At 40.1% G+C, this 27345-nt stretch overlaps 1 protein-coding gene across 1 annotated transcript; it reads left to right on the forward strand.

Moving 5' to 3' along the window:
• The first annotated feature begins 694 nt into the window (after positions 1-694).
• On the forward strand, positions 695-25675 carry LOC124168683. Its single transcript, XM_046546950.1, has 4 exons — positions 695-1087; positions 1502-1652; positions 4439-5703; positions 25643-25675. The coding sequence occupies exons 3-4, from the start codon at positions 4603-4605 to the stop codon at positions 25673-25675; spliced, it is 1134 nt and encodes a 377-aa protein (XP_046402906.1). The 5' UTR covers positions 695-1087; positions 1502-1652; positions 4439-4602.
• Positions 25676-27345: the final 1670 nt, after the last annotated feature.

Raw genomic sequence — 27345 nt, forward strand, 5'->3', positions numbered from 1 at the left:
CTCTTCAGGAAAATGATTGCCACTTACAATGCTGCATATATGTGCAGCTTACTTCTAATGAATCAAATTGATCCCTTCGGTCGTTGAAGGGGGCAGGCCAAGTCCGGCCGTAACAGTGTTAAAGGGAAACTGATAACAGTTTTCCACGAATCCCAGTGAAAAAGAAGGAAGTCTACGTACTTTGACAAATTCAGGGACTAGAACTGTGATCTTATTACAAATTAATGGAAGTAAGGACCGATCACGTTGCAGGGAGCATGAAATTCGTCGTAATCCATTCTAGCTTCATGCCCCGAATTTATGCAGTAAAATCTCGAAAAAATCATGTGACTGTGCCTCTTTTTGATGCGAGGAAACAGAGCTTCCTCCGACGCTAATCCATTTCCCAGAATATATTTCTTTGATGTCTCAGAATTCGAGGAAATCTTATTTGTGGGCAACTAGAATGATTAACCCCACCTTGTAAAGGTTTACGAGTGAAAAGTCTTTTACTCGAATGAAAATCTTTTTTTGTATCGCGATGGAGAGCTTTGGGAGCGGACAAGAGTGTGGCCCTTCTCCAATATCTCATAATGAGTATTTACTGGAGCAGTTTTTACCTGCGGCGACGAATATTCATATTTTTTCTCATTAGTTTCAAAACTAGATTTAACGATGCTTACGTACTTCTCCTATGCTTCAAGGATTTTGTTGCGTATTATTTCTCATAGTTTTCGTTCTTCAGTTATTATCGTCTGCTGTAGGCTTCCCCGTGTTCCCGAGGAGGGCGCTAATAGTCTCCTGGCGTTTTCCTTCGCGGAGAAGCAATGCAGTTCAGTCGTGCAGTTCAGTTGCAGTTGACGAGCAGTTGACGAATAAGTGGCCCGAGAGGCAGTCTCGCCTTTCTCCCTCCCCAGCGTAGCTGAGTGTTCCGCCGGACTGCATGCTGCTAGCCTACTCCTGCATGCTGCCCGCTTATCCCTGCACGTTGCTGTTCGCGTATCTCCTGCATGTTGCTCGCCCTCTCCTGCATGCTGCTCGCCGGATCAACGCATTCTCACCGCTGCTCCGACTCTCCGTGACCTGTATTTCCAGGCTTCTCTATTATGTATTTTTTGTATTAATAGTTCATTATTTGTTTAATTGCTTAACCGAATTAAATGTGGGAATTGTCTCTCTTCCGCTTTATACAGTCCACTTGATTATTCTTTACCCCACATTAGTTTTGGTCCTTCGGGCCGGATCAGTGGCCGGATTGCAGCCGAATTCATTTGCGTGTTTGATATTTCTTATTTTCTCAAAAATGTTTTGTTCTTAGAGAAAGTGGCACATTGTAACTTGGACCACGTGCTCGTCAATTTGCTTAGACCTGTCCTAGTCAAATGCCTTCCGGTTTGAGTTTTGCTTTTGTCATAATTCAACTAATTGATCATTACTCGCGTCATGTTCTTGACGAATTTTCTTGTTTGATGGTATTATATTTGGTTACTCATTGTTGTATGAATATTGTTCCTCTCCTTAGTTTTGACCTTCCATACCCCTCTTCCTACTTGACAAGCGGGACAATCTTAAACGCTGGAGGTTAATCTACGGGAGATGCTCGACCGCGCTGGAGGACGGACATCGCATTTCACGCATTGGACTTCTTCCATCCAGCAGTTGGATTCGCAATGGTAGGACGAAATCTTTTCTACGTTCTTTTGGCCGCCCATAATTATCATCATGAATTTTGCTACTTTTGTACGGAAGGCAAATCTCCTAAAACGAAGGTGTGAAAAGTGTCATGATGCCGTTCGTCAAATTGAAATTACGGTCAACCAGTCTTCACTCACAGACATTTTAATAAGACGCTTAACTGGTAATCATGAAGAAATTGTGGAAAAGAAACGGGACTTTGAACATATTTTAAATTTGTGTCTTTCCGAAGATCCCTCAGATTACGACGAGGATACTGTTTTAAAACTTCAAGATGAAATAAGTGATTTAGTTTGTGAAAGTAGAGCAATCATTTCCTCCTTAATTCCCATGCTGAATGGCAATCCTCAAACTCCCACGGTAGATAACGAGAATGATGCCGCGCAAAGCGCTACTGCCGTTAGATTGCCCAAGTTGGAATTGCCACGCTTCTCGGGAGACAGCGTAAAATGGATGTCATTTTACAATACGTTTGACACCACTATTCACCAGAGCCTCTCTCTCTCTCGTATTGAGAAATTTCAATATCTTAACAGCTGCCTTCAAGGAGAGGCATTGGAGTTGATTCGTGGTTTGCCACTATCGGACTCGAATTACCTTATCGCTTGGGACTTGTTAAGGAAAAGATACCACAATATTAGAAAATTGGTCTCAATGCATATTACTAAGATTATGGATATGCCCAATCTCTCTGGAAATTCTTTAGTGTCTCTTAGATCTTTTCTCTCTACCTACCATGAGAATATTCAGGCATTATCCGCACTTGGTCATGACATAACTAAAGAAAATATTCTGTTGGTGACCATTTTGCTCCGAAAACTGGATTTTGGAACTCGCAAAAGACTGGAGGATACTCGGAACGAAAATCATGAATTACCGATAGCATCGGAATTGATTAAATTTTTGGAAAGGGAGTGTGCTCATTTAGAAGATGCCTCTGTTGACGCACGCGTTAAACCTCTTGCAGTAGGCACTACTCTCAAGAATATTTCTTCACGTCATTCAAAATCAGCATTAATCTCTTTAAATGCTAATGGATGCCCATATTGTAATAATGAAACTCACACAATTTACCAGTGCCCAGACTTTAAAAGGAAGTCGCCGCAAGAACGTCAATCCATTGCACGTACAAAACGTTGGTGTTTTAATTGTTTGGGAACATCTCACAATAAGCAGTCGTGTAAATCTACGCAATGTTGTAGAATTTGTCAACGCAAACATCATTCATTGTTGCATGTTGCTCATCCTGTTCCCTCGATGTCAAGCTCGCAGAAACCCTCTGTTTCAACTCCAGCATTCGCAGGACTTTCTAGTGATTCTCTCTCTAATGAGCAACCCTCTACATCAGACTTAGCTGCTTTATCATCCACTCAAAACAAAACCGCAGTGCTGCTAGCAACGACCCTCATCTCTCTCACTAATTCTGATGGAAAATCTCTAATTGTAAGAGGAGTCTTAGATTCGGCAGCGCAATGTACTTTTATTACTGAACAGTGCGCTCAACTTATGAACGTGCGACGCATGCGGACTGATCATTCCATCTCAGGAGTTTCTCAATCTCATGTTAAAACAAATGGCATGACATTTTTGAACTTAGCCTCAATTAGTGGCGTACCTCTCGCTCATGGACATCCTGTGATTATTTTGGAAAATATTACGTCTCACCTCCCTCGAGTTGCTATCTCACCTGAAATAAAAGAGAAAATGAAGTCGTTTGTACTTGCGGACCCGAGTTTTGATATCCCTGGCCCAATCGACGTGTTGCTTGGAGCGGATTTGTTTCCATTTGTTTTCTCGGGATTAAAATGTACTCTTGGGAAAAATATGCCGGTGGCCATGGACACTATATTTGGATTCGTACTGATGGGTTCAACTGCAGTTCCTTCGGTTAATCAAGAAGACGCGAAAAAATGTATTTCCCTCATAACTAATACATTTGATATTAACTCTGCAATCAAAAAGGTTTGGGAAATTGAAGAAACCCCTTGCCTCATACCTGTGCTAGACAAACAATGTGAGGATCATTTTAAATCAACCCACTTCAGAGACCTAACTGGACGTTATGTAACTCGTCTCCCTTTTAAGGAAGATCATCAAGCATTGGGTGATTCTTTTAGTAATGCTGAGCGAAGATTTTATGCTTTGGAAAGGAGATTTTCTAAGGATCCGGAGTTCAAAGGAATGTACGTGGACTTTATGACGGATTACCTTTCTTCACGTCACATGGAACTTTGTGAATCACCAATTGAATTCCCTAATTATTATCTACCTCATCATGGCGTTCTTAAACGCAATGCTATGCCATATAAACTTCGTGTGGTGTTTGATGCTAGTGCCCGAACCTCTTCCAATGTGTCTCTTAATGACGTTTTGTTATCTGGTCCAAAATTGCAAAACAATATTTGCGATCTCATTCTACGATCCAGACTAAATTCTATTGTTTTTAGGTGTGATATTCGCCAGATGTATAGGCAAATTAAAGTGCATACTGATGATCAGCGGTATCAGCTGATACTTTGGCGCTCAGATCCTTCTACTCCGTTACTTGTTTATAAGTTAACTACAGTTACCTACGGGGTAACGAGTTCTCCTTTTGTTGCTATTAGAACTCTACAGCAACTAGCTGAGGATGAAGGTGTTACTTTTCCTCGCACCGCAGAAGTTTTGAAATCGCAAACATTTGTAGATGATATTATCACTGGTGCTGATTGCATTCATGATTCTCTGCTGCTTCAAAATGACTTAAATCGTCTACTTCTCACAGGTGGTTTCGAGCTACGGAAATGGTGTAGTAACTCTTCCCAGCTCTTATCCCAAGTTCCAGAGGACCACCGAGAAATTCCTGTCGCCCACAGCATCTCAGGTGAACCACTCTACAGTCTCCTTGGGCTTCAATGGAATTCTTCTCAAGATTGTTATTCGTACTCTATGAATATTTGTGAAGGTCCTCCCACAAAACGATGTGTGCTTTCTACTATTGCCAAACTCTATGATCCATGTGGATGGCTAACGCCCGTTATTCTTTGGGCAAAATATTTTATCCAGTTATTGTGGACAGTTGGGCTTCAGTGGGATGATTCCCTTCCTCCGGAAATGTTGCAGAAGTGGAGTATGTTCTTGCGTGAGTTGCCAGAACTGAATAAAATTATAATGTATCGTCAAATATTTCCTCCTAAACCAATTAGTGTTGAACTACATGGGTTTTCGGATGCCTCGGAGCACGGATACGCAGCATGCGTGTACGTGAGATCAACTGACCAAAAAAACGGGATAAAAGTTTCCCTGTTGATTGCCAAATCAAGAGTTTCTCCCCTCAAGCGGGTTACTTTACCGCGTTTAGAATTGTGTGGAGCGCACATATTAGCTAAACTGCTAAAATACTCTCATTCAATTTTATGTTCGCATTACAGCATCGACGTCATCTCTGCATGGTGTGACTCAACGATCGTTTTGGCGTGGCTTCAACGATCTCCTCATCTGCTTAAAACTTTTGTTGCAAACCGGGTGGCTGATATCCAAGACAAAATACCCCCTCATCACTGGCACCATGTAGTCTCCAGCCAAAATCCTGCGGACTGCGCTTCGCGGGGTTTGATGCCTTCACAGCTTCAACATCATCCCCTGTGGTGGAAAGGGCCGCCATGGCTAAGTTTACCCCATAACCAATGGCCATTCTTAAAATTTCCGTGTGTAATTGAGGAAGATCTACCTGAATGTAAGTCTTCAGATGCAATGGTTTATTTCTCTGCTGCCCAACCAGAGTGGGATTTACTTACCAAATTTTCGTCTTGGTCTAAGTTGCAATATGTAGTATCATATGTTTTAAGATTCATCGCGCAATGTCAACGATCTTCAAGGTTCGATGACTTCATTACTAGCAAAGAATTAATTAACTCTACCATGATAATATGCAAACTGGTGCAACAAGCTATTTTTCAGCATGAAATAATTGCTCTTAAAAAGGGAAATCGCTGCAGTATCAAACTACTACGCTTGGCCCCATTTTTGGATGACTACGGACTTCTGCGAGTAGGAGGACGGCTACGTCATGCATCTATTTCTCAAGAATCCAAGCACCCCATATTGCTCCCTAAATCCCATCATGTAGTAAATTTAATAATTGACTACTACCATGTCAAATATTTACATGCTGGACCGCAATTATTGCAGACTCTACTAGCGCAAAAGTTTTGGATTTTATCAGCGCGCTCTATTGTACGCTCTAGAATTTACAAATGTATTCGATGTTTCAAATGCAAGCCCAAAAATGTGCCACCCTTAATGGGAGACCTTCCGAAATTGAGGTTAAATCAAATACAACCCTTTAATGTGTCTGGAATGGATTATGGAGGACCATTTCAGATACGAATTCATTCCTTGAAACGTTCTCCAACAGTGAAAGTTTATTTGTGTATTTTTGTTTGTTTTTCTACCAAGGCTGTACATCTGGAAGTAGTGACAGATCTCACCTCCGAAGCTTTTATTGCAGCCTTGACTCGCTTTATTTCTAGAAGAGGACTTTGCTCCCAACTTTATTCTGATTGTGGAACTAACTTTATTGGAGCCTCTTCTAAATTAAAAAGGATATTTCGGATTTTTTTTCTCTAATGCAAAAAAGGATATATGTTATTTTGCTGCACAGAATTTCATTAATTTTCATTTCATTCTTCCTGCCGCACCTCATCAAGGAGGATTATGGGAAGCCGCCATAAGGAGTGCGAAACATTATTTGTCACGAATTATTGGAACATCCCCAGGGGAAGATGGAGTGGTACGAGTTGTCCATCTCCGCACAGCCAAGGGAACCCTCACAAGACCCGCTGTCAAAGTATTTCCCTTGCCTCTCGATTCCTAAATATTTCCACTCCATAACCATTATTCACTTCCTTCTTTTCCTTCACCTTACCCTAAAATATGTAAGAACTGTTATTTATTTATATTGTTTTTTTTTTGTATATGTGTATGTTGAACTATTAGTTCAATGTGGGCGAGGATGTTGCGTATTATTTCTCATAGTTTTCGTTCTTCAGTTATTATCGTCTGCTGTAGGCTTCCCCGTGTTCCCGAGGAGGGCGCTAATAGTCTCCTGGCGTTTTCCTTCGCGGAGAAGCAATGCAGTTCAGTCGTGCAGTTCAGTTGCAGTTGACGAGCAGTTGACGAATAAGTGGCCCGAGAGGCAGTCTCGCCTTTCTCCCTCCCCAGCGTAGCTGAGTGTTCCGCCGGACTGCATGCTGCTAGCCTACTTCTGCATGCTGCCCGCTTATCCCTGCACGTTGCTGTTCGCGTATCTCCTGCATGTTGCTCGCCCTCTCCTGAATGCTGCTCGCCGGATCAACGCATTCTCACCGCTGCTCCGACTCTCCGTGACCTGTATTTCCAGGCTTCTCAATTATGTATTTTTTGTGTTAATTGTTCAGATTTGCAAAGCGAACTTCTACTTCGAGGAGTGGGCGATAAATAGTTGCAATAATGTTACAACAAGTAAGAGAACAGTTTAAAGTATACCGGGACTAGCCGCGGTGATAACTTTTACGGGAGTCACCCGCAATGCACAATCGTGCGAAAGATCCACAGAGAAAAAATCATTCGCATTGACCGGGATTCGAACCCGGATCCCCCGATTTCCGGTCGAGTGCTTTAGCCAGGTAAGCTACCGAGGCGTCATTCTTCCCTGTGGATATTTTCGGACACTACCGGACAAGGTCCAGCAACACCTCCGTCCGAAAATATCCACAGGGAAGAATGACGCCTCGGTAGCTTACCTGGCTAAAGCACTCGACCGGAAACCGGGGGATCCGGGTTCGAATCCCGGTCAAGGCGAATGATTTTTTCTCTGTGGATCTTTCGCAAGTAAGAGAACACATATTATACAGTAAATCGAAAGTAAAGAAACTCGAATTAGTAGTAGTAATTGATAGTAGATTTGTGTTAGTAGATTTTTCTTTATTTACAAGTTTTCTAACCCGTAGAGTAACGAAGTTGCTTAAAAGTGAACAATTAAGGCCTCTTCCACTGAAATTCTCCTAGCAACGTTGATCAGTTTTCATCAAAATCCATTATGGACAAATACTTGGAACGCTTTTTCCTGACCCCTATGATGCATGTTCAAGTTTTCTAACCCGTAGAGTAACGAAGTTGCTTAAAAGTGAGCAATTAAGGACACTTCCACTCAAATTCTCCTAGCAACGTTGACAACGCTGATCAGTTTTCATCAACAATCCAATATGGGCGAATACTTGGAACGCTTTTTCCTGACCCCTATGATGAATGTTCACGGAGGCTTCTCTCTTTGTTTATCATTAACCTAGTGCTCAAAATGTTTTAGCTAAATACCGAAGTCCTTTGATCTTCTCAGAAGTAAAATAAAGGGAGGGAGAGACTAATAGCCGTAATAATGTTTCTCTTTCCTTACACTACCCCTATGAAAAAATTGTATAAACCTGTTTCAAAATTTTATACAATTATATATAAATATATACTCGCGGCTGAGCTTAAAGCCACCGAGTGCGTCCACCGGGTTGCGGATGGTGGGTCGACCTTTAGATATAGAGGTTAGCTGCGAGATAAGCGAGTTCTCTCGTCGAATAAGCAGTCGCGGACAAAAAGCGGCGGTATTCTGAGGGGGTATTGGGCTACCCTTGGGTAAGGTAGGCCATTTAAAAGATACCAAAACCTGTGAAGATATCGTGACTTGGCGACTGGGGGCCGCCAATAATTATGCCTCTCATCACCCGGGGGAGAGGGCAGCAGCTCTTCTTCACATGTGCGAAGGTGGAGACCATACTGGTCGGTACAGCGACACACATTCCACTACGGGCGTGGTAACATTTACTTTAACGGCTGTAGTACTGCGGTGTGGAAGGCAAGGGGAAACCACCACATTATCATCCCGAGGAGTCACAGCTACTCCACTCAATTTATATTGAAAAGATTAGCTGATAGGAGAACTGAGTGGAGAGCTGCGTCAAACCAATCCTAGGATTGTTGACCAGTGATGATGATGATGATGATACAATTTATACAATTGCCATGGCAATGTACAAGATTGTATAAAATTTTGAAACAGGTTTATACAATTCTTTCATAGGGGAAGCTATTATGTTAAATAATAATAATTATTCACAGAAATCGAAATTATGGAATACTGGTTGTTAATGAGAACAGTTAAACCTAGGGTGAAGTCAGTAGCGTGGTTCAAATACCCACTCCAATGCGTTTAAAATAGGAAAATGCACAAAACTCGATCTTGAAGATATATCATATGGATGAATAAGTAATAAATAATATTAATACTCCAAAATAAGAAGAAAAAAATTACAGCATAGGAAATTGATAATAGGAACATACGTGTGTGGGAAGGTATTTTTTCATTTTTTCCATCATTTCTGTTTTTAACTCTGTTTATAAAAAATATCACTTGTAACTCTAGCTTTTCACCCGCTTCTCACCCCCTCAATTAGTATAATCGCACATTTTAGGACGTGCTTAATTATTTCATGGCCTTAAAAATCCAGAGTATTAAACATAATGTCGAAAATGTCCAAGAAAAACCCTTTTCATGGCAACTGCATAGTGCATCCAAACAAATGTCTGCGTTGCCATAGCTCAGTAACTAAGGACTTTCGACTCCATGTTTATGGAACAAAAAAGCTTAATAAATCCCCCCATAATATCTCATGAAATATTGCAGATTCCTCCTGAAACACCATGTATACAAACCTGTTGACGCTAACATAAGTAAATGTTTCCCAAACTTCTTGATGCCTGAGGTTCTAATCTTGTTCTTTTGAGGAAATGTGCACTAATATGCTTATGGGCCTCTGCGCGTGGAATTATGATTCAAATGGCAAAACCCGGGATCACGAGATGGTTTGATGGATCTGACTTGGCGACTACAACGATAGCGTTTGTTTTCATCCAATTTATTTCGAATAAAAGTTACCAAACGTTGCCATGGAGAGCGACGGGATGATGTGAAGGCGCTGACCGGAAAAAAGCCGCCATCGATCGTTAGGTTGCTGAAACTGAATAGCTTTGGACAATTTCCTCTTGCTAGTGTTGTAATTTTTTCTCTTTTTGGCATTCGAGTCAAATGTGAATATTTCCTCGTTCCCATCTTCAGTCTCTAGGGAGGGCGGTTTGCAATTCATCCGTGTGCGGTGCCAATCAGCCAATGCATCTGTTATTCAATGTGAAAGTGTACACATAAACTCATGAATTAACAATTAATGCAATGGTAATGGATGCACATTGTTGCAGACAAATTGACTGCGTAGAGGTAATGTGTGAATTTTAAACACATACTACGTTTTTTTCAAGAGAGGCAGAAAGTGAACATGATAAAAATAAAAAAATGTCTGTTTAACCAAGATGGTATTTTCCCACAATGTGTTACTTCTGCACGATACTTAAACAACTGTTAAGTCAGTATCAGGAACACTGGACGTTAACTCTGTGAATACTTAACTGTCAAACAGCGCCGCAAATAGGTAACACTTTGCGGAAAGAGCAATCTTGTTTGAATTATATTATGATGGCTTCATGGTGACTTATTCTGAAGGAAAAAAATACAAATTTAAAATAGTAGGTATATTAGGCTGGTGTAGTGCATTTCCAAATTCCAAAAGTACGGATGATCTTTAGGGGAGTGGGTGGAGATTTACTGGTGGCGGTTTGCGCACGTTGTGATTTTGAATATTTAAAGAGAACTGAGCAGAATTTGAGATGGTTCCCTCGTCACTATACAGAGAGAGCTGTTAATTTTTGTGAATTAAAAGACTATCTAAACCAAAACAACTTAAAAAATAGAAAATCTCTTAGCTCAGCATATGAATTTTGAGTGGAAAAAGGTTATTTTAATACATTTGTGGCTCACGTTTTCATGTGGATGGATCTAAAAGTTGAAAGCTCAAAATGGCCAACACTATTTTTTTTTAAATATAACTAATAACTTCAGGCTTTTTTTTATTACTACTACTATTACTACTATTTTTAGACTATTTTTTTAAAATTGAAATTGCCTAGTTCGTTAGTTAGTTTTTTACTCTTGTGAAGGGAGTGCCTATTTACATGATCGACCCGTCATAAAGTCTGTTTTTATGACCATCGCGTGGTAGTAATGGTGCGTTGTAATTTTTTAATGATTACGTCGTCTGCATGGGTGATTGCGTTACGCCAGGGCATTGATAACTTTTCGAGTCATTGCTTTGCCAATAAAGGAAACAAAGAAAGCTTTGCATCATTTTATATAGTTTTTTTTTGCTATTCATAAAATGATGCCTGGGATGGTTTTACATGCGAGTTTCATTCGGGGTAGACATTGAGCAACTCACAATACGGCTGTAACGGGATCGAATGTCGAGCTATCAATAGACGTGTGGGATTCAAATGTTATTACCACTACTTCGTTAGGATTTTTAAAAACGTGCTCAGTTTCGAATGTGATCTCGTTGAGAACACAATGATAAAATTATTTTCTCAAAACTTGCTGCTCTCCATGTATTTTGACGTCCTGAATACCCTCCTACTCAGAAGATTGTATCACCCACAATTCTGTTGTGAATCACATGCACCGTCAATATCGATAACGTATGCGTAGTTACATAATACTAATTTTATGGATAACGAATCCTATTTACGTAAAATATATCTAAGTTTTTACCGACAAATTATGGAAATATTCACACAACAAACGGATGCATGAAAGGAATGCGGAACCAAATATTCAACCAATCTATATCTTTAGTTTCTTAGTTAGCAGGCCATATCCCCTAATAATATCCCCTAGCTTTACCTCTAATAAGGTTTTTCTGAATGTAAATCTGCGTACTACCCCCCAAGCCGCCTAAATGGGCGTGTGGTAGAGGATGTGACGATAACAGACGTTTAAAATCCTCCATTGCTCTCGGAAAAAACGAATTCCTTTATCCATCCGTTCGGCAAAATATCCCTCTGAATTTATCGTATCTGTCGGACCTGGAAATACAATGGAGAAAGCCATCGCATCATTTTATTTGTTTTTTTTTATCCATAAAATGATGCCTGGGATGGTTTTACATGCGAGTTTCATTCGCGGTAGACATTGAGCGACTCACAATACGGCTGTAACGGGATCGAATGCCGTGCTATCAATAGACGTATGGGATTCAAATGTTATTACCACTCCTTTTCAAAATTTTCAAATCCTACCTTCGTTAGGATTTGAATGGAGTGAGGGTAAAGTGGGAATCTAATATGATATTCTCCGTGTCGCTACTAAAGATTCTCTATCCTCAAGCAATCGATGCCTAGCGCTCAGACTTGGTATCGCGCAGCTTCCATATGCTCGCTGCGTATTCAAGGTGAGGCCGGACGAGTGCGAAATAGGGCGTCTCCATTACTTTTTCATCCGAAAAACTTCCCATAACCAGCTTGGCGAATCGTAGCCCTACAACGTTATCATTCAGACGCTCGAGGTATGTTGGAACCAAATTAGTGACGTCACCCGCCCCTACTTGGCGTCTCGCCGATCATGGCAGACCAGTGGTTCGAGTAATAGGGTGGTTTCCTTTTATTTTTTTATTGCATGAATCGAAAGATTATTACTCCTGGAATGCGCATTTAACGCTCTTAGATTTTTAAACGACGATAGCTATTTTTCGCGATTAAATGAAAAATGAAAAAATTTCACGCGTGCGGAAACGCGACGGCTAAGTACGAATGCTGGGAAAACCCCGTGTGACGTCGTTCTGGTTCCCGCTAAGTGAGGTGACCTTGGGGCGAGGCTTTGAGCGCTGATACGACGCAGGATGCTAGCAGGTAGTAGAGTACCCTGCTAGCTGGTAGCGCTTGGCTTAAATAAGGATTTTCAATACCTTATCAAACGAAGGAAACTTTCCGATCATAGGCAGTTTTAATAGGTGATTATTAAGACATGTTTCCCTGAGCTCTGTGCCTCATGCATGCATTGGTAACCTCAGACGATGTAAAACTCCTATCTACTCGTATAGAAACTAGGTCCCTTTGACGTCACGTGCAGTGGCATCGCATGGGCGCCAATCTGGCCTTTTTCAAATGAGTTTAAAATTGGCCGTTGCCATTCGTCTAGACAGGGTTTCCTAAAACCAAATAATTTGTACATTATGAATACACTTATGGTGGGTAACGAATCGCAATCAATGCCTTTCGTTTTCTTTGATGAAGGAAACTACCCTATGGAGCCCTTATCCCATTTGTTTTGAAAGAAGCCGGAATACCTCTCTTCAAATTACTTTTCTCCCAAATCAACAATTGTTTTACTTTCTTTGGTATCCAAAAAAATTAAGGTAAACGATATTAACGATATTTACCTGGGATCATCCTCTACCTCATTCAGTAGGTGTTCTCCAAACTTTTCGGATGCCGTATGAAAATATTTCAGCTTTCAACTCTATTTTCTATTTCAATTTTAAACTCTTCGATCATCTAATTAGCCTTTTACGTTCATGCTCGCATAATCTATTCGTTTTTTTCTTATCTCATTGTGATTTTTAGCAGCAGTAATCATTGGGCATCATTTAAGTGACGAATATTTTTGCGTAACTTTTGTGAACCATGGAATAAGTTTTTGGGTTATCCTGTTTAGTATTATTCCGTGAATTCGGACAAGATTGGAAAATCTATCAAACGCTTCATGAGTATTTATCAAGTTCATTCATTTTCGCCACCCGTGAATAAGTGACAATACATGGAAGGAGAGTATTATTTGGAACTGCATTTCAACATCCGCAAAGAGCAGAACGAGCGACGGTGCTTTGTATGGTTATGGTATTTGGAGGAGGCGACCGACAGCTGAGATCATTTTCATCACGAGGGAAGGGTATTGAAGGAAGGGTGGAGAGAAACCCGGCGTCGGCTTTAGCCTGCTCTTAACGAAAGTCGCCAAGGGGACCACGGCTTAACGTCCCATCTGACGGACGGAGTGTTGCGCTTGTAATGTCCTCCACACAGCACTCGAGCGGGGATCGGGCAGTCTCTGAAAATTCTCTGCCACCGCCGGGATTTGAACCCGAGCCCATTAGGTGGGAAGCCAACACTCTAGTCACCACACAAACCCGATACCCCACCTAATCCTTACTCTAAGGAAATAACGCGTGTGTTGCAAATATGCGAAGGCATGAATCTTTGACATCATAATAGGTTGCGGTTAATTCAATAGCCAGGGAAAAGCGTACCTGAATACGTCAGATATCACAAGCAGAAGGTTCTCTGGGCGGAAATGAGTGAAGCATTGAAACCGATCACGACTAGAAGTAAACATTTGTTTAATACGAGATACCATAATTCCATTATGAAATTCCCCTAAGGGAGTGTCACGGTGCGAACGATGCCTTGATTTACGCGCGCTCTCTGCATAAAAGTGTGCGAAGGAAAAATTATCCTGTTAATTAAATCCAGAGGTAATTTCTTGGCCGCAAAATTTAGATGAAAAACTCTGCAAGGTAGGTTATGAATATGATACGTCTCGCTTCCCGATTTTGCTCGTTAATTAGGCAGTATACGATTAATTCCCACCAGAGGAAAAATGAATACCAAGCTGGTGGAAAATTTGGTTTTCCTTAGAATAACGGTGGATGCAAGGTATGTAGGCTTTCGGCTTGTGTTTGAAGTATAGAGGAAGCTATTATGTTCATCAAGGATAGTTTGGTTTTCCGTGTAGTTACAATGTACTTTTTTCAGTTCATAGAATTTTTCAATCGCTCTTTTGTTACGATGCGTCGGGAATATTAGAGGGTAATCAACGTGAAGAATATCTTATCACACAGATGATAGAATCTGCAATAAGAAAAAATCCATTCAACTTGGCATTAATTTTTACTTTATGTTAATTTTTTTTTATTCCAAGTCCTTATAAATAGGTCATGTCAAAATGTTTTCTTTAGTTTTATTCTCACTATTCAACAGGATCATAGGAGATAAAGTATAGGATTAATAGCAATGGGAGAAGCAAGAAAGAAATTAATTACCTTCGAAGTAGCCTAGGCAAAGAGAGTATTCCGCCAAGAAAAAGATCTTTTTACATCGATAAATTTAAGCATAGAAGTTAGGAAACAATTTATCAAATTTTACACTCGGAGTATGCTTCTTTACGGAAGTGGGGCTTGGACATTGACAGCAGCTGGGAAATCAAGGATAGAGGATTTTGAAATATGGTGCTATAGAAGAATGATGGGGAACAAATGGACCGATGGAGTTAGTAATGAGGAAGTTCTGAGAAGAGTTGGGGATAAGAGAAGCCTCATGAATACCTTGATATGAGAACCGGTCAATCTTATGGGGTACATTGACATTTTGGCCAAGGTTCGTAAATGACCTTTACCGACCTTGTTTTTGGCCTGATGAAGACAATCGTCGAGGGACAAGTGGACGGCGAGAACGGAAAAGGAAGACCTCGAATGAAGTATAGGGAACAGTTAAAGAAGAATGTGACTGAGAAGAAGTACGTAGGAGTGAAAAGATTAGCTGATAGCAGAATTGAGTGGAGAGCTGCGTCAAAGCAACTTTAGGATTGTTGACCAGTGATGATGATGATAATGATGTCTTTTTTAAACCTAGTAATTGATTTTTTTGGTGCATTATTATATGTCAATTCAATTTTATAGTTCAGGAACATTTCACTGCTATGACATTTTTTTATGCATGGGAAATATGTGATGAGAGCGAAGAGGTAGAATCTGAATGAGATACGGAGGAGACAGAATGTTTGAATAGGGCTGCTACCTAGAGAGGAGGGTATATTAAAAAGTGTTAGATGGAAAAAGTTAAGTAAGCAAGTGAGGGAAAGGAAGATAATTGGATTTTTTGATTGATGAAAGGTGGTGGGCCTCATTGTGAATTATGGGGGAATCCTGTTGAGAGAAGAGGCAAGCCGAAGTTGATTGGCAAAATACTCCACGGAAACTTATCTTGGCCAGTAAAATCCTTTGATGATAATAATATATTATTTTCATGGATAATAATAATATATCATATAAATAAATATTATTCGTTGAGAGAACTTTAAGTCGCGAACCAAAAAGAATACATTAAATTTTCTACGTGCCTGACGGTGTTCCTGAATAAATTGATTCATATGCAACGTGAAATGTAAGGAGCAAGTTATACTATAAAATCAATTTATAGATACTTAAAATCATGACATATTATTTAAATTCTGAATGAAAATCAAGATACAGTCAAAGTCATAATAAAATTTTCGTCTGAAGACTTTCACAGCTTCTTTTATCTATGTTGCTGGTGGTTTTCGGGTATTGCTGTGTAGAAAACATTTTAACTCGACGTTTCACTCCTCCTACTGGGAGCGTTATCAAGAGAATGGAAGGAATTTATACTCGTCCCGAGCTTATATATGTTTTTTTCGCTACCCATTGTTGTGCCGGATTTGAATTTTAGCCGATAGCCGTTGACAATTATATTGTGCTAGGAACCCTCTCCATATACGGCTGAGGTTATACCCATCCTCCCTATTAAAGTTATTAGGTCTTTTCGCAATCTCGATGGATTCACGTATAAGACGCGGATGGTATTCTTCCGTCTTCGCTAACACCCGTGTAGCGTCAAACATTATTCTATGCCCAGGGCTGGAGGCAAAATGTTCAGCAACAGCTGATGCGTCCCACTGATGTAATTTTAACGCCCTTTCGTGCTCCTTAAGCCTTTGGGAGATTGAACGCTTGCTCTGTCCCACGTAGCTTCTGCCGCAACAGCAGGGAACCTCATACACTCCCATAGATTGAAGGGGAGGATGGCTATCCTTCGGTGAAGGTAGGATATTCTGAATCTTCTTCACGGTGCAGAAGCGAGTCTTAATGTTGCCTTTATGGAGGATTCTGGCGATTCTATCGGTGACCCCGGAGATGTATGGAATTTTAGCGTATGTAAGTGGCTTCTTCCCCTTGTGGCCGTCATCTTGAGGAGGGTGTTTTTCTTTCATTGCTCTTTTAATGAAAGAGACACTATAACCATTGCCTTTCAGTGCCCACATAAGGTGTTGCATTTCATCACTGATATGCTCAGCATCACACACGATTTTGGCTCGGTGGGTTAGCGTTTTAATGACGCAGGCCTTTTGTTGTGGGTGGTGATGCGATGATGAATTCAGATACCTATCTGTGTGGGTCTTCTTTCTGTACACTGAATGGCCTAGGCTTCCATCCATTTTTCTTTTAACCAGTACATCTAAGAAGGGAAGACAACCTCCTTCTTCAAGTTCTTTTGTGAATTTTATGTCTGGATGTACTGTATTTAGATGTATGTGGAATTCCTCAAGTTTTTCTTTTCCATGTGGCCAGATCACAAAGGTATCATCCACATATCTCAACCAGCATGATGGTTTCTTCTCGCTCGTCTCAAGTGCCTTCTTCTCGAAAAACTCCATATATAAATTGGCAATCACAGGTGAAAGTGGGGAACCCATTGCCGCACCACTTTTTTGTTCATATATTTGCCCGTTGTAAAGGAAGTAATTGTTTCTAAGGCAGAATTCTACCTAGTTTGGGTAGTCTCCTGGTAGTCCATCACCTGTAAGAGTTCTTAAAATTTCCACTGAATCGGGGACAGGAACTTTGGTGAACAGCGACGTGACATCAAAGCTGACTAAAATATCTCTTTCGGTCACTCGAAGGTCTTTCAGGATCTCTATAAAATGCGCCGAATTTTTTTATGAAGGAGTCTGTTCTACCGACGAAATCCTGGATGCCTCTTGAGAGATAACGGGCTAACTTATAGGTCGGCGAACCAATGGTATTTACAATAGGTCTCAAAGGTGTACCTTCCTTATGGATTTTTGGTAGACCATATAAGCGTGGAGCTCTGGATGCGGAGGGCATTAATTTCCAATGATTTTCCTCGGGAATTGAAGACCTCTTGATCAATTCTCTCACTTTGCGCTCGATTCTGGCTGTCGGGTCTTTATTTAGTCTCTCGTAAGTATCGTCATCCAAAAGGGAGAGAACTTTCTTGCCATATTCTTCCTTATCCATGATGACCGTTGCATTGCCTTTGTCACCTGGAAGTACGAGGATGTTGTTATCACACTTTAATTCGTTCAAGTAACGTAGTTCAGCTGCTGGTAAATTTAATTTAGGCATTTTTGAACGTCGAAGCACTCGCACAATTTCATGTCTCATGCTGTCAGCCTTGTCTGGAGGAAGTAGACGTATTGCAGCCTCTGCTCCTGCAATGATGTCTTCCGCTGGTAGGTATTTAGGTGCAATTGCAAAGTTCAACCCTTTTGAAAGAACTGAGACTGTCTCTTGGGCCAAATTCTTCTTCGATAAATTATAAACCGCACTTGGTCGTTCAGTCTGCGGCTTCTCCTGCCTCAATGCGAAATTTTCAAATTTGCGCTTCTGCTTGAGAGTGGTATCTTTGAGAGTATGAGCGGATGAACTATTAGTAATTCTATCTACGATGTCCCAGTACTCACGATTCAATATTCCAGAAAGCTCCAAATGAAGGTGATATAATTCCTCCGCCACCACAAAAAGTGACATACGCGTAGCACGAACACGTTCACGTAGGAGAGCTAGGCTGGTTCGCTTGAGAATATTCTTGGCCTTTGGAGTTTTCAGGTGGTGTTTCACTCTCACACAAGTTGGAATTATTTCTGTATCCCGGCACCGTTGTAGGAAGGCAAAGGATGAGAGAAGTTTACTCTTCTTATTTCGAAGACATTCCATTATTCTCTTGATAACGCTCCCAGTAGGAGGAGTGAAACGTCGAGTTAAAATGTTTTCTACACAGCAATACCCGAAAATCATAATAAAATTGTTAGAGTATTGGATTGTCACCTGGTTTTGAGTAATCCTGAAAATTTCACCTTGATCGCTAATCGGAAAGTGGAAACAAAGGGAGTTTATGAAAACTCTATATTTTATCAGAAAGTTAAATATTTTCATCCACTTGATAACGTGCCATCACATCAAATTTTTTTTCCATACCATTCGATTACAGTGTGGCGTTACGTTGTCAAATCTTTGCAATTCATAACGCAAGCCCAGGCACAGGGTACCCATTTCATCTGTCACTGACTAGGTGAGGGAAAAACTCCACGAAAAAAGAATAATAGCCACCAAGAGAAACAATTGTATCAAAAATTACATATCATATTCAATTAATTAGCATGTGAGAGTGAAAATATTCAACATAACAAGTATTTCGATAATAACCATTAATAACTAATAATCTCAAAAAAGAACCTTAACCAATACAAAAACAAAAACCACAAAAGACGAGTCCGTTAGCACCAAGTAAGTCGAGAATCGCTGTCAGAGGTCGAGAGATATAACTCTGTCGAAGGCCGATACACTAAAGAGAGACCGGAAGAAGACCGTAATTCCAAACCAAGTAAAAGTTTTCCGTCAGCCAATTCCAGGACCACTGAAAAAAAATAATAATTGCCTTTATTTGCATATGAAAACTTGGTCCCTCTAAGCCATATGGCTTGTCAGAAGGTTCCAGTTATTCAACACAACATGTGGCATATTGAGAGCATAGCATTTATATTACAAGTTTCAACTTCAACTTTAGGGGCTTTTAAACAAAACTATGATAATTTAATATATTTTGTACATTTCAGATTAAAATAAAGAAATTACAAGTTTACAATATCACTTATTAACCAATCTTTCACTTTTCTTTTAATGTCGGCCAAAGATTTGAGATTACTTAAAGCCTTAGAGTTTTAGAAGATTAAATTGTCATTTTGTTCTGAAAGCGAGATATCCTGAAATTTTCTGCTTGATAGCTAATTGGAAAGTGGGTTACACCTTCAGTAGCCTTCAGTAAACCTTGAGTTGTAAGATTTGTCCCGGACAATATGAGAAACAACTAAGCGAGTTTATGAGCACGTTATAAATAGGGTGCGCCCTGTTCCATTTATCAATCTTCCTCGTGAAGGTATGAGAGTGGCCACACCCCCATAGCTTCCTCCAACTTCTCCGAGAAAGGATGAGGAAGACATGAGCGAATGAAAAATCTGTATCTCTAAAAATAAAAAAACCTTCCTCTCCACGTGCGGTAGCGGCGCCAGGTGCCTCGAGCGAAAGGAAAGATGAGGACGACGAAGAACAGGCGACACCAACGGCTTCCGACCCTCCGTGTCTTCCGTCCCATGAGGGAAGGTTGACGTAACCCTACCTCGCTTCTAAAAATTATTTATCCTCGTCTCATGCGTCTGTCTGGGATTGCTCACGGTCTAAACATTGGATCATACTGTAAAGCCTGAATAAAAAGATTTTACTCATAGTGCTAGCGATACCATTTCAGCTGTGTTGGTGAAAGTAATGAGAAAAGGTAACCGGGCTACATTATAGTTTCTTCGAACAAAAAATAATCAGTTACGAATACAAATTACTTAATTTGAAAAGTAATCAGTGAAATAACAGTTACAATAACAATCACCAACTTCTTGTAAGATTGTAACTCTAGAGACCACCTAGCAACCGTCGAATGTTGCAATAAAATTTTTGAAATAATTGAGTCTTGGTATTTAAATCTCTAATTGCAATTTCACTTGCAATATATACAGTTATAACTGGTGTAACAATACAAGGGGTGTCATATTTTGTATCCATCATGAGTAGGCTACAACTTAAAGAGTGGCTGAACCCAAACAATTGAATGATGTTACTCGGGACTTGAAATTATCTGTAGGCTTAGGTAAACCAATGAAATTAGTTAAGTAATCGTCGATTAGGAGAAAGTAACGGCTCCTCTTTCACCGTAAGGAGTAAATTACAAATAAAAATTACATTTCATAAAAAGTAATAATTTCAAGTAAAAATTACTACAATATTGATCGTTACTTACAATCCGATTACTTTTACTCAATTACTTGCCAGCACTGCTTTTCAGGAACCAAAATAATGATTGCTCAACCCACACGGTTATTAAAATACCTGTTTAAAAAATAAACTCTATCCACTGTTTTTGTGAGTTCGTGTTTATTTTAGGCTGTATCGTAGAAAAGCTTATGCTAGCGTTTTAGAATGACGATAGTAAAGTATAATCACTAAATATGTATACCTACCTATAAAAAAACTATAAATTGATTGTAGTGTTTATTTATTAATGCAAATGCTAACAAAAAAGCTTGCATCACCAACAAAACTACTTCATATTCTAAAATTACTGTGAAAATATTAATAATTTGCGGATGAAGTTATGCATTTCTGGATTTAGAACTGGGTGAATTTAGAGCCAGTGCTTACAACAGGAGACTCGCTTAGTATTTGATAGTTGGGATAGATGAGTCGACAATCAATCATGTTCTGTATAACACTGTATTTCCGCCGTCCCTTTTTTCATCTATGTTCTGACGATTTCCGCATCATTCCATTTTTAACTTATACGTAACTGTAAATAACTGTCGTTCTTAAAAGTCATACGTGTCGTTAAAATTAGTTTAAGCGCTCTTGCGTTCTCATTGGCTGAAAGACAGTGCCAATGATTATTTCAGCGATGGAAAAAAGGACGTGCCGATTGATGGAAAAAGGTCAGGGATTCTCATCCTTGCAGCCATTGCCGAAAATGATGGTGTGAAACAATCATTTTCCCGCCATTATTGAAGATATCCCTCGAAAGGGATAGGAAAAAGGGACAGGAAAAAGGGACAACAATTGTACCCTGATTGTTAGCGTTATATCGCCGATTCTGACGCAGTGAACCTGAAAACCATGGAGAGAACTGCAATCCAGCGCTGTGAAGGCTTCAGCAGAAATATTTCCACCAGCCGACCGGAGAATCCTCAATAGGGTACTTTCCTTCATCAAAGAAAACGAAATGCATTGATTGCGATTCGTTACCCACCATTATTGTATTCATAATATACAAATTATTTGGTTTTAGAAATCCCTGTTTAGACGAATGGCAGTGGTCAATTTTAACCTCATTTGAAAAAGGCCAGATTGGCGGCCATGCGATGCCACTCCACGTGACGTCACAGGGACCTAGATGCTATACGAGTAGTCAGGAGTATTACATCGTCTGGGATTAACAATGCATTCATGAGGCACAGAGCTCAGGGAAACATCTCGTAATATTCGCTTATTAAAATTGCCTATGGTCGCAAAGTTTCCTTCTTGTGATAGGGTATTAATAATCCTTATCTAAGCTAAGCGCTACCTACTAACAGGGTACTCTGCTACCTGTTAGCAGCCTGCATCGTAGCGGCGCTCATAGCCTCGCACCCAGGTGGCCTCACACAGCGGCAGCGAGAACCAGAATGAAGTCACAAGGGCTTTTCCCAGGATTCGTACTTAGCCGTCGCGTTTTCGTGTGCTTGAAAAATTTCACTTTTCATTAAATCGCGAAAAATATATATCGTCATTTTAAAACTCTAAAAGCGTGAAATACGTACTCCAGACGTAATAATCTTTCGATTCAGGCAATAAAAAAGAAAAAGGAAAACACCCTATCGTAATATTTATTCGGGGGTAATTCTTTTCTGGGAAGTAGAACTATGACTCGCAAAGTGTACCCGTGTGTTGGTTAACGGCTCTGTTTAGAACTAAGTCTTGGGATGAGCCGACCACCACCCGCTCCTGCCACCGTACGATTTCTTTCCTAGAAGTTCTCCGCAGAGATTTCTTGCTCGGGGTCTCGGGGAAGAGTTGGGGACCTTTACTTCTTCTGAGGAGTGTGGCTTCCTTTCCCTTTTGGCAGACCCATGTGCGTGGGCAAGGAGAAGACGCGGTATATGTGCACCTCTCAAAGTGTAAGACGGGTTGAAACTGCACAAAAACCACGACAAGGTATAAAAAATTCAAGGAATGCTCATCAGGGGAGGGCGCCAAAAAAAAGCTTTTATCACAGCTCTCATATTGAATAAAATGTAGCCCGTAAGGCCAAACTAGGGGGAGTGTAATACTTTTCAATGAAAAAAGACATCTTACAGTGGTACCAAGCAGTGGCGCTGCGAGGGGGGGGGGGAATAAATCCCCCCCAGAGCTCAGAGAAATTTTTAATTTTAATCCATTTTACTTAATTGGATCGGTAATACTTATAACATAGTGTTAGAATTTATCAAATATCCCGCAGAAAGCCTAAAACTCGCATTTTGAAACATTTTTCTTGAAATTTTTCCGGAGGACGGCCCCCGCAAATCCCGATTACCCTGGCGGGCATGCAATACCCCCACACTCCTAAGTATTACTTGCGCCTGAAACCCCCCCAGCCTTAATTCTTCGCTGCGTCCCTGGTACCAAGTTCATCCTCGAACTGTGCCACTGTGGATTGGGTTCATCTTGTACATGTTTGAACTGTGCCACCCACCCGCAATACACCCAGACTTTTCACTCTACCCCTCCAAATAATTTATTTGCTTCTTCGACGCCGAGCAAAAGAGAAGAAATCTAGACTAGCATTTGAACAGGGGAACGAAAACTGATAGACGTGGATGAACTCTGTTATCTGGAAAGCAGGATAGCTAGCGACGGGGGAAGAAAGAAAGAAATTATAAGCAGAATAGCCCAGGCGAAGCGAGAATTCCATTAAAAGAAAGATATACTTACAGCGTGAAATTTAAACATAGAAGTAAGGAAACAATTTCTCAGCACTTAATTTGGAGTATACTTCTCTACGGAAGTGAGGCATGTACGATGACCCTAGCGGAGAAATGAAGGATAGAGGCCTTCGAAATGTGGTGCAACAGAAAAATGATGAGGATCAAATAGATCACCCGCAACCTACAGGTATCCGTATCCGTATAATAACGGGGGCCTTAAAAGCGTTTTTTATATGTAATCATTTGAGCAATTTATGTGATAAAATTGCAAGTGTGTATACTGTATGTATCACTTCAAGTCTGGCCAATAAATATTCAATATATTCAAAATATTCAATATCTGGCCAATATTGTTATAAAATATTGATGTAAACGAATTATATATACTACTTCAGTAGTTTTTTCATGTACGCACTTAAGCTGTGTTAGTATACATTATCAAGGTAACACAAAATGAACTACACTATAAGTATGTAAAGCATAATGTATTATTATTTTGGATGTTAGCCTCGAACAGGTTATCCTTCGCGGCTACCTAAAATTACTCAATTTTGCTATTGTCATGTAATTTGTGTTTGGAGTAATAAAATTATTTATAATTATTATTAAATTATTCATTTATTACTCTGTAAAAATGCTTACAATTTGCGGCCGGCTAAGTAATGCCAACTTGAGTTTAACGGTAGCCGGCCTACAAAGGTAGCTGATCCCAGTGTGATATAGTGTGCATATGGCATTATACAGTGTACATAAAAGTAATAGTGCAGTGGAACATCAGCTACAGAGCAGTGAAGACTTAGCAGTTGTATAGGTTCCTCGTAGGTAATTAAGGCTGAACATGGATGGAGGGAAGTCATTGATCTGAAAACTATTGAGCTCAAAGGATAGGAGCTTGCAGCCTCATTTAGCGCACCCTTCATGGAAAATTACAAACGGTTTGGTTTTTTTTTCATTTAGTCCCATGCTACGAGCGAGTTGCGATCGGTTGAAAGAGGCTAGCGCCTAGGTGGAAACCAATTTTCAGCCGAGGCAAAATGAATGTGCAAATTGATCCTCCAGAGTTTTGCATCTGAAAATCATTATCTCTCTTTTAGAGCTTCAACCGTCCGAATAATATGCTAAGTAAGTATGAATGCCGGGAAAACTCCCGTGTGACGTCGTTCTGGTTCCCGCTGCCGCAAGTGAGGTGACGTTGGGGCGAGGCTCTGAGTGCTGATACGACGCAGGATGCTAGCAGGTAGCAGAGTGCCATGCTAGCTGGTAGCGCTTGGCTTAAATAAGGATTATTAATACCTTATCAAACGAGGAAAACTTTCCGACCTTAGCAAGTTTTAATAGGTGAATATTAAGACATGTTTCCCTGAGCTCTGTGCCTCATGCATGCATTGGTAACCTCAGACGATGTAAAACTCCTATCAACTCGTATAGAAACTAGGTCCCTTTGACGTTTGTGCAGTGGCATCGCATGGGCGCCAATCTGGCCTTTTTCAAATGAGGTTAAAATCGACCATTGCCATTCGTTTAAACTGGGATTTCTAAAACCAAATAATTTTTATATTATGAAAACCCTAATGGTGGGTAACGAATAGCAATCAATGCATTTCGTTTTCTTTGATGAATGAAACTACCCTATTGAGAATAAATTAATTAAGGGACACGGAGAAAATCATATTAGGGCTCTATTATATTTCCAGGTCCGACAGAAGGGATAAATTAAGAGGGATATTTAGCCGAACCGATAGATATGGGAATTCGTTTTCCCCCTAGCAATAAAGGACTTTAATAAATACTAGGCTCCATATCGTTAGATTATTTCATTTTCATTAGTAAAGGGCTGGTATCCTATCACCCCCATCACACGTGGCTTGCGGGGTTGTATGTAGATCTCCTATCATTAATGAGACATGATCGACGATATACTGCCCCCCTGAGCGCAACCGCGTACAGAGGCGCCGCTGAAGTACGGCCTGCACCTCTTGCTTCCGCTTCTAGACTTAAAAAAAATCACCTTACACTGAAAATTTTTTCCACTTTAAACTTTAAAGAGAATTCTCCAAGGCTCACTTTTCACTAACCCATTTCCACCCACCGTACCATATGCCTAAGTTTTATCATTCTGAGCATAAGAGCCTCTTGAAGGAATCCCACACTCCTCTTTGCTGTCAAATTTTCACAAATATTTTGTTGTAGCTTGTAATAACTTACTTCATTTATTGGTTTATTTTTGAAGCCGGTTGCAATAAGCTCACTTACGAAAGAGACGGTTGCGAATCGCAAATTCAGCATGTACGCCTGCTACCTGTAAATTGCACGCAAGTGTCGTAAGAGTAATCAGGAAATGTCAGTGAATAGATAATTTCAACTTTTCTTCGTCCAGAAATGAATTGCAAACTGCGGAAAGGCATCATGTCCAATTTGGACGATTTTTCTTTTTTCCTCTTTCAGTTGTTGCCAGGTGCAAGACTCAACCTTTCCTAATGAAAGGAAACATGTCCGCTCGGTGTTTTTAGCATGAAATGTTTTCTTTTAGTGGGAAACGTATCATTTTACGTGTAATGTGCTAGTGATTAATCTTTTCTATCAAGGTTACTCGTTGAAACTGAACAACATTAAATTTTGACATCGTTTCCACGCAGTTTTGCTATATGCCTAGGGGTCATTCGGAAGACACAATTGAAATATCTCCAGAATATGTAGTTCACTAGTTTACTAAAGATGACTATCGGAGCAACGTGCCCAAATATCTTCACAATCGCAAGGGGAAAGTTTTCTGGGCGGAAATGGACTGAGAACCCCACCTCCGTTTTGTGAAAAGAAACATGTGCAATGAATTTCGATACGTGGAAGGAATTAAGATGTATGCCAAAAACCGTGAGATGAATAGATCGATTCCTTATCTATATTCTTTCAGAATACCTTAGCCATGACTTTTAGTAAATCTGAAATTCGATATATTGGAAACTATAATTTTTAAAACATATTAAAACAATTTATTTTAACAGGATTTTGAGGAAGAGTGATTTATCCGAGAGAAATTGCTTGACCAATGACGCACTTCAGGCGTGAGTGTGATGCGTGAGCATTTGTTGAATTTAGGTTTAATGGCCCATCTATTGATGGAACAGGTGACAATGAGGTTGAATGCATCGTACTGAAAAGGTTTCATCTGGTGTATTGCGTAGATCATGGTTGCCTTGGACATTTATTACTATGCGAGGATACAGACAAAGGTCTCTCAACTAGCATTATCGGTTTTCTTCATGCATTCCTTATGCTGGAGTAGAAATTAGCGGGTTGAAAATAAGTATTCATTCACTATAGAGGTTGTTGTACATCTGTAATCGCAATGAATTTGAGAAGATTTTTGAAGGTCAGCATGTTTATCACGTTTTCTACAAATACGTCAAAAGAAACTATCATTTCAATATCGTGGAAAGCATTTTTTTCACTTCGACCACAGCTCATTAAACCCGATTTGTTGTTATGTTTTGTTAGAGATATGTATTGGATGAACAGTAACTTATTTCGACATATATGCTTCGAAATTTTTTTAAGCTATCCATAGTTATTGTCAGCTTTTTTGATTGTTTGTTTTGATAGTGCCTAGTACGATAAGTTCTGTCGTAATTAATTTCATTATGTTCGACGCATCTCATAACACAAAGTGTTTTTTCTTTTAATTGAAAAATTTTTCTATTTATTTTTTGATTTTTATGTGGCTAGTATTCTTTTACTTTGAAATTAACTCATATATCCTCGGTAATGGGTGCTAAACCCCAAGTGGCGGAAGCAGGTTGGAATATTTCCCAAGCAATCATAGTTCTTGGTCTCCAATTTGACAGTAGAAACTAAGGACAGCAGTGAATTATGTATTTAAGTCTTACGCAATTAAACCCGAGTTGAGGTGTAACATAAGTTTCGATGAAGTTCTTCCGGTGGTTTTGCGAGTTAACTGTAAACTCCAATGCTAGCGTGTTCATTTACAGGAGTAGTGATTAAAGTTCTGTTTCCGCACCCATCACCTCGAGTTGTCACGTGCCGACGCAAAACTTACCTCGACTACGATCTGGAATCGTCATCTAGTCCCCGAAATCGAGGGCACTTGAGTAGTCGGCATCAAGAAATTGAGCTTCCTTGGAAGTCACAAA

The sequence above is a fragment of the Ischnura elegans genome, chromosome 12, assembly GCF_921293095.1.
Source record: "Ischnura elegans chromosome 12, ioIscEleg1.1, whole genome shotgun sequence".
NCBI classification, from domain to species: Eukaryota; Metazoa; Arthropoda; class Insecta; order Odonata; family Coenagrionidae; genus Ischnura; species Ischnura elegans.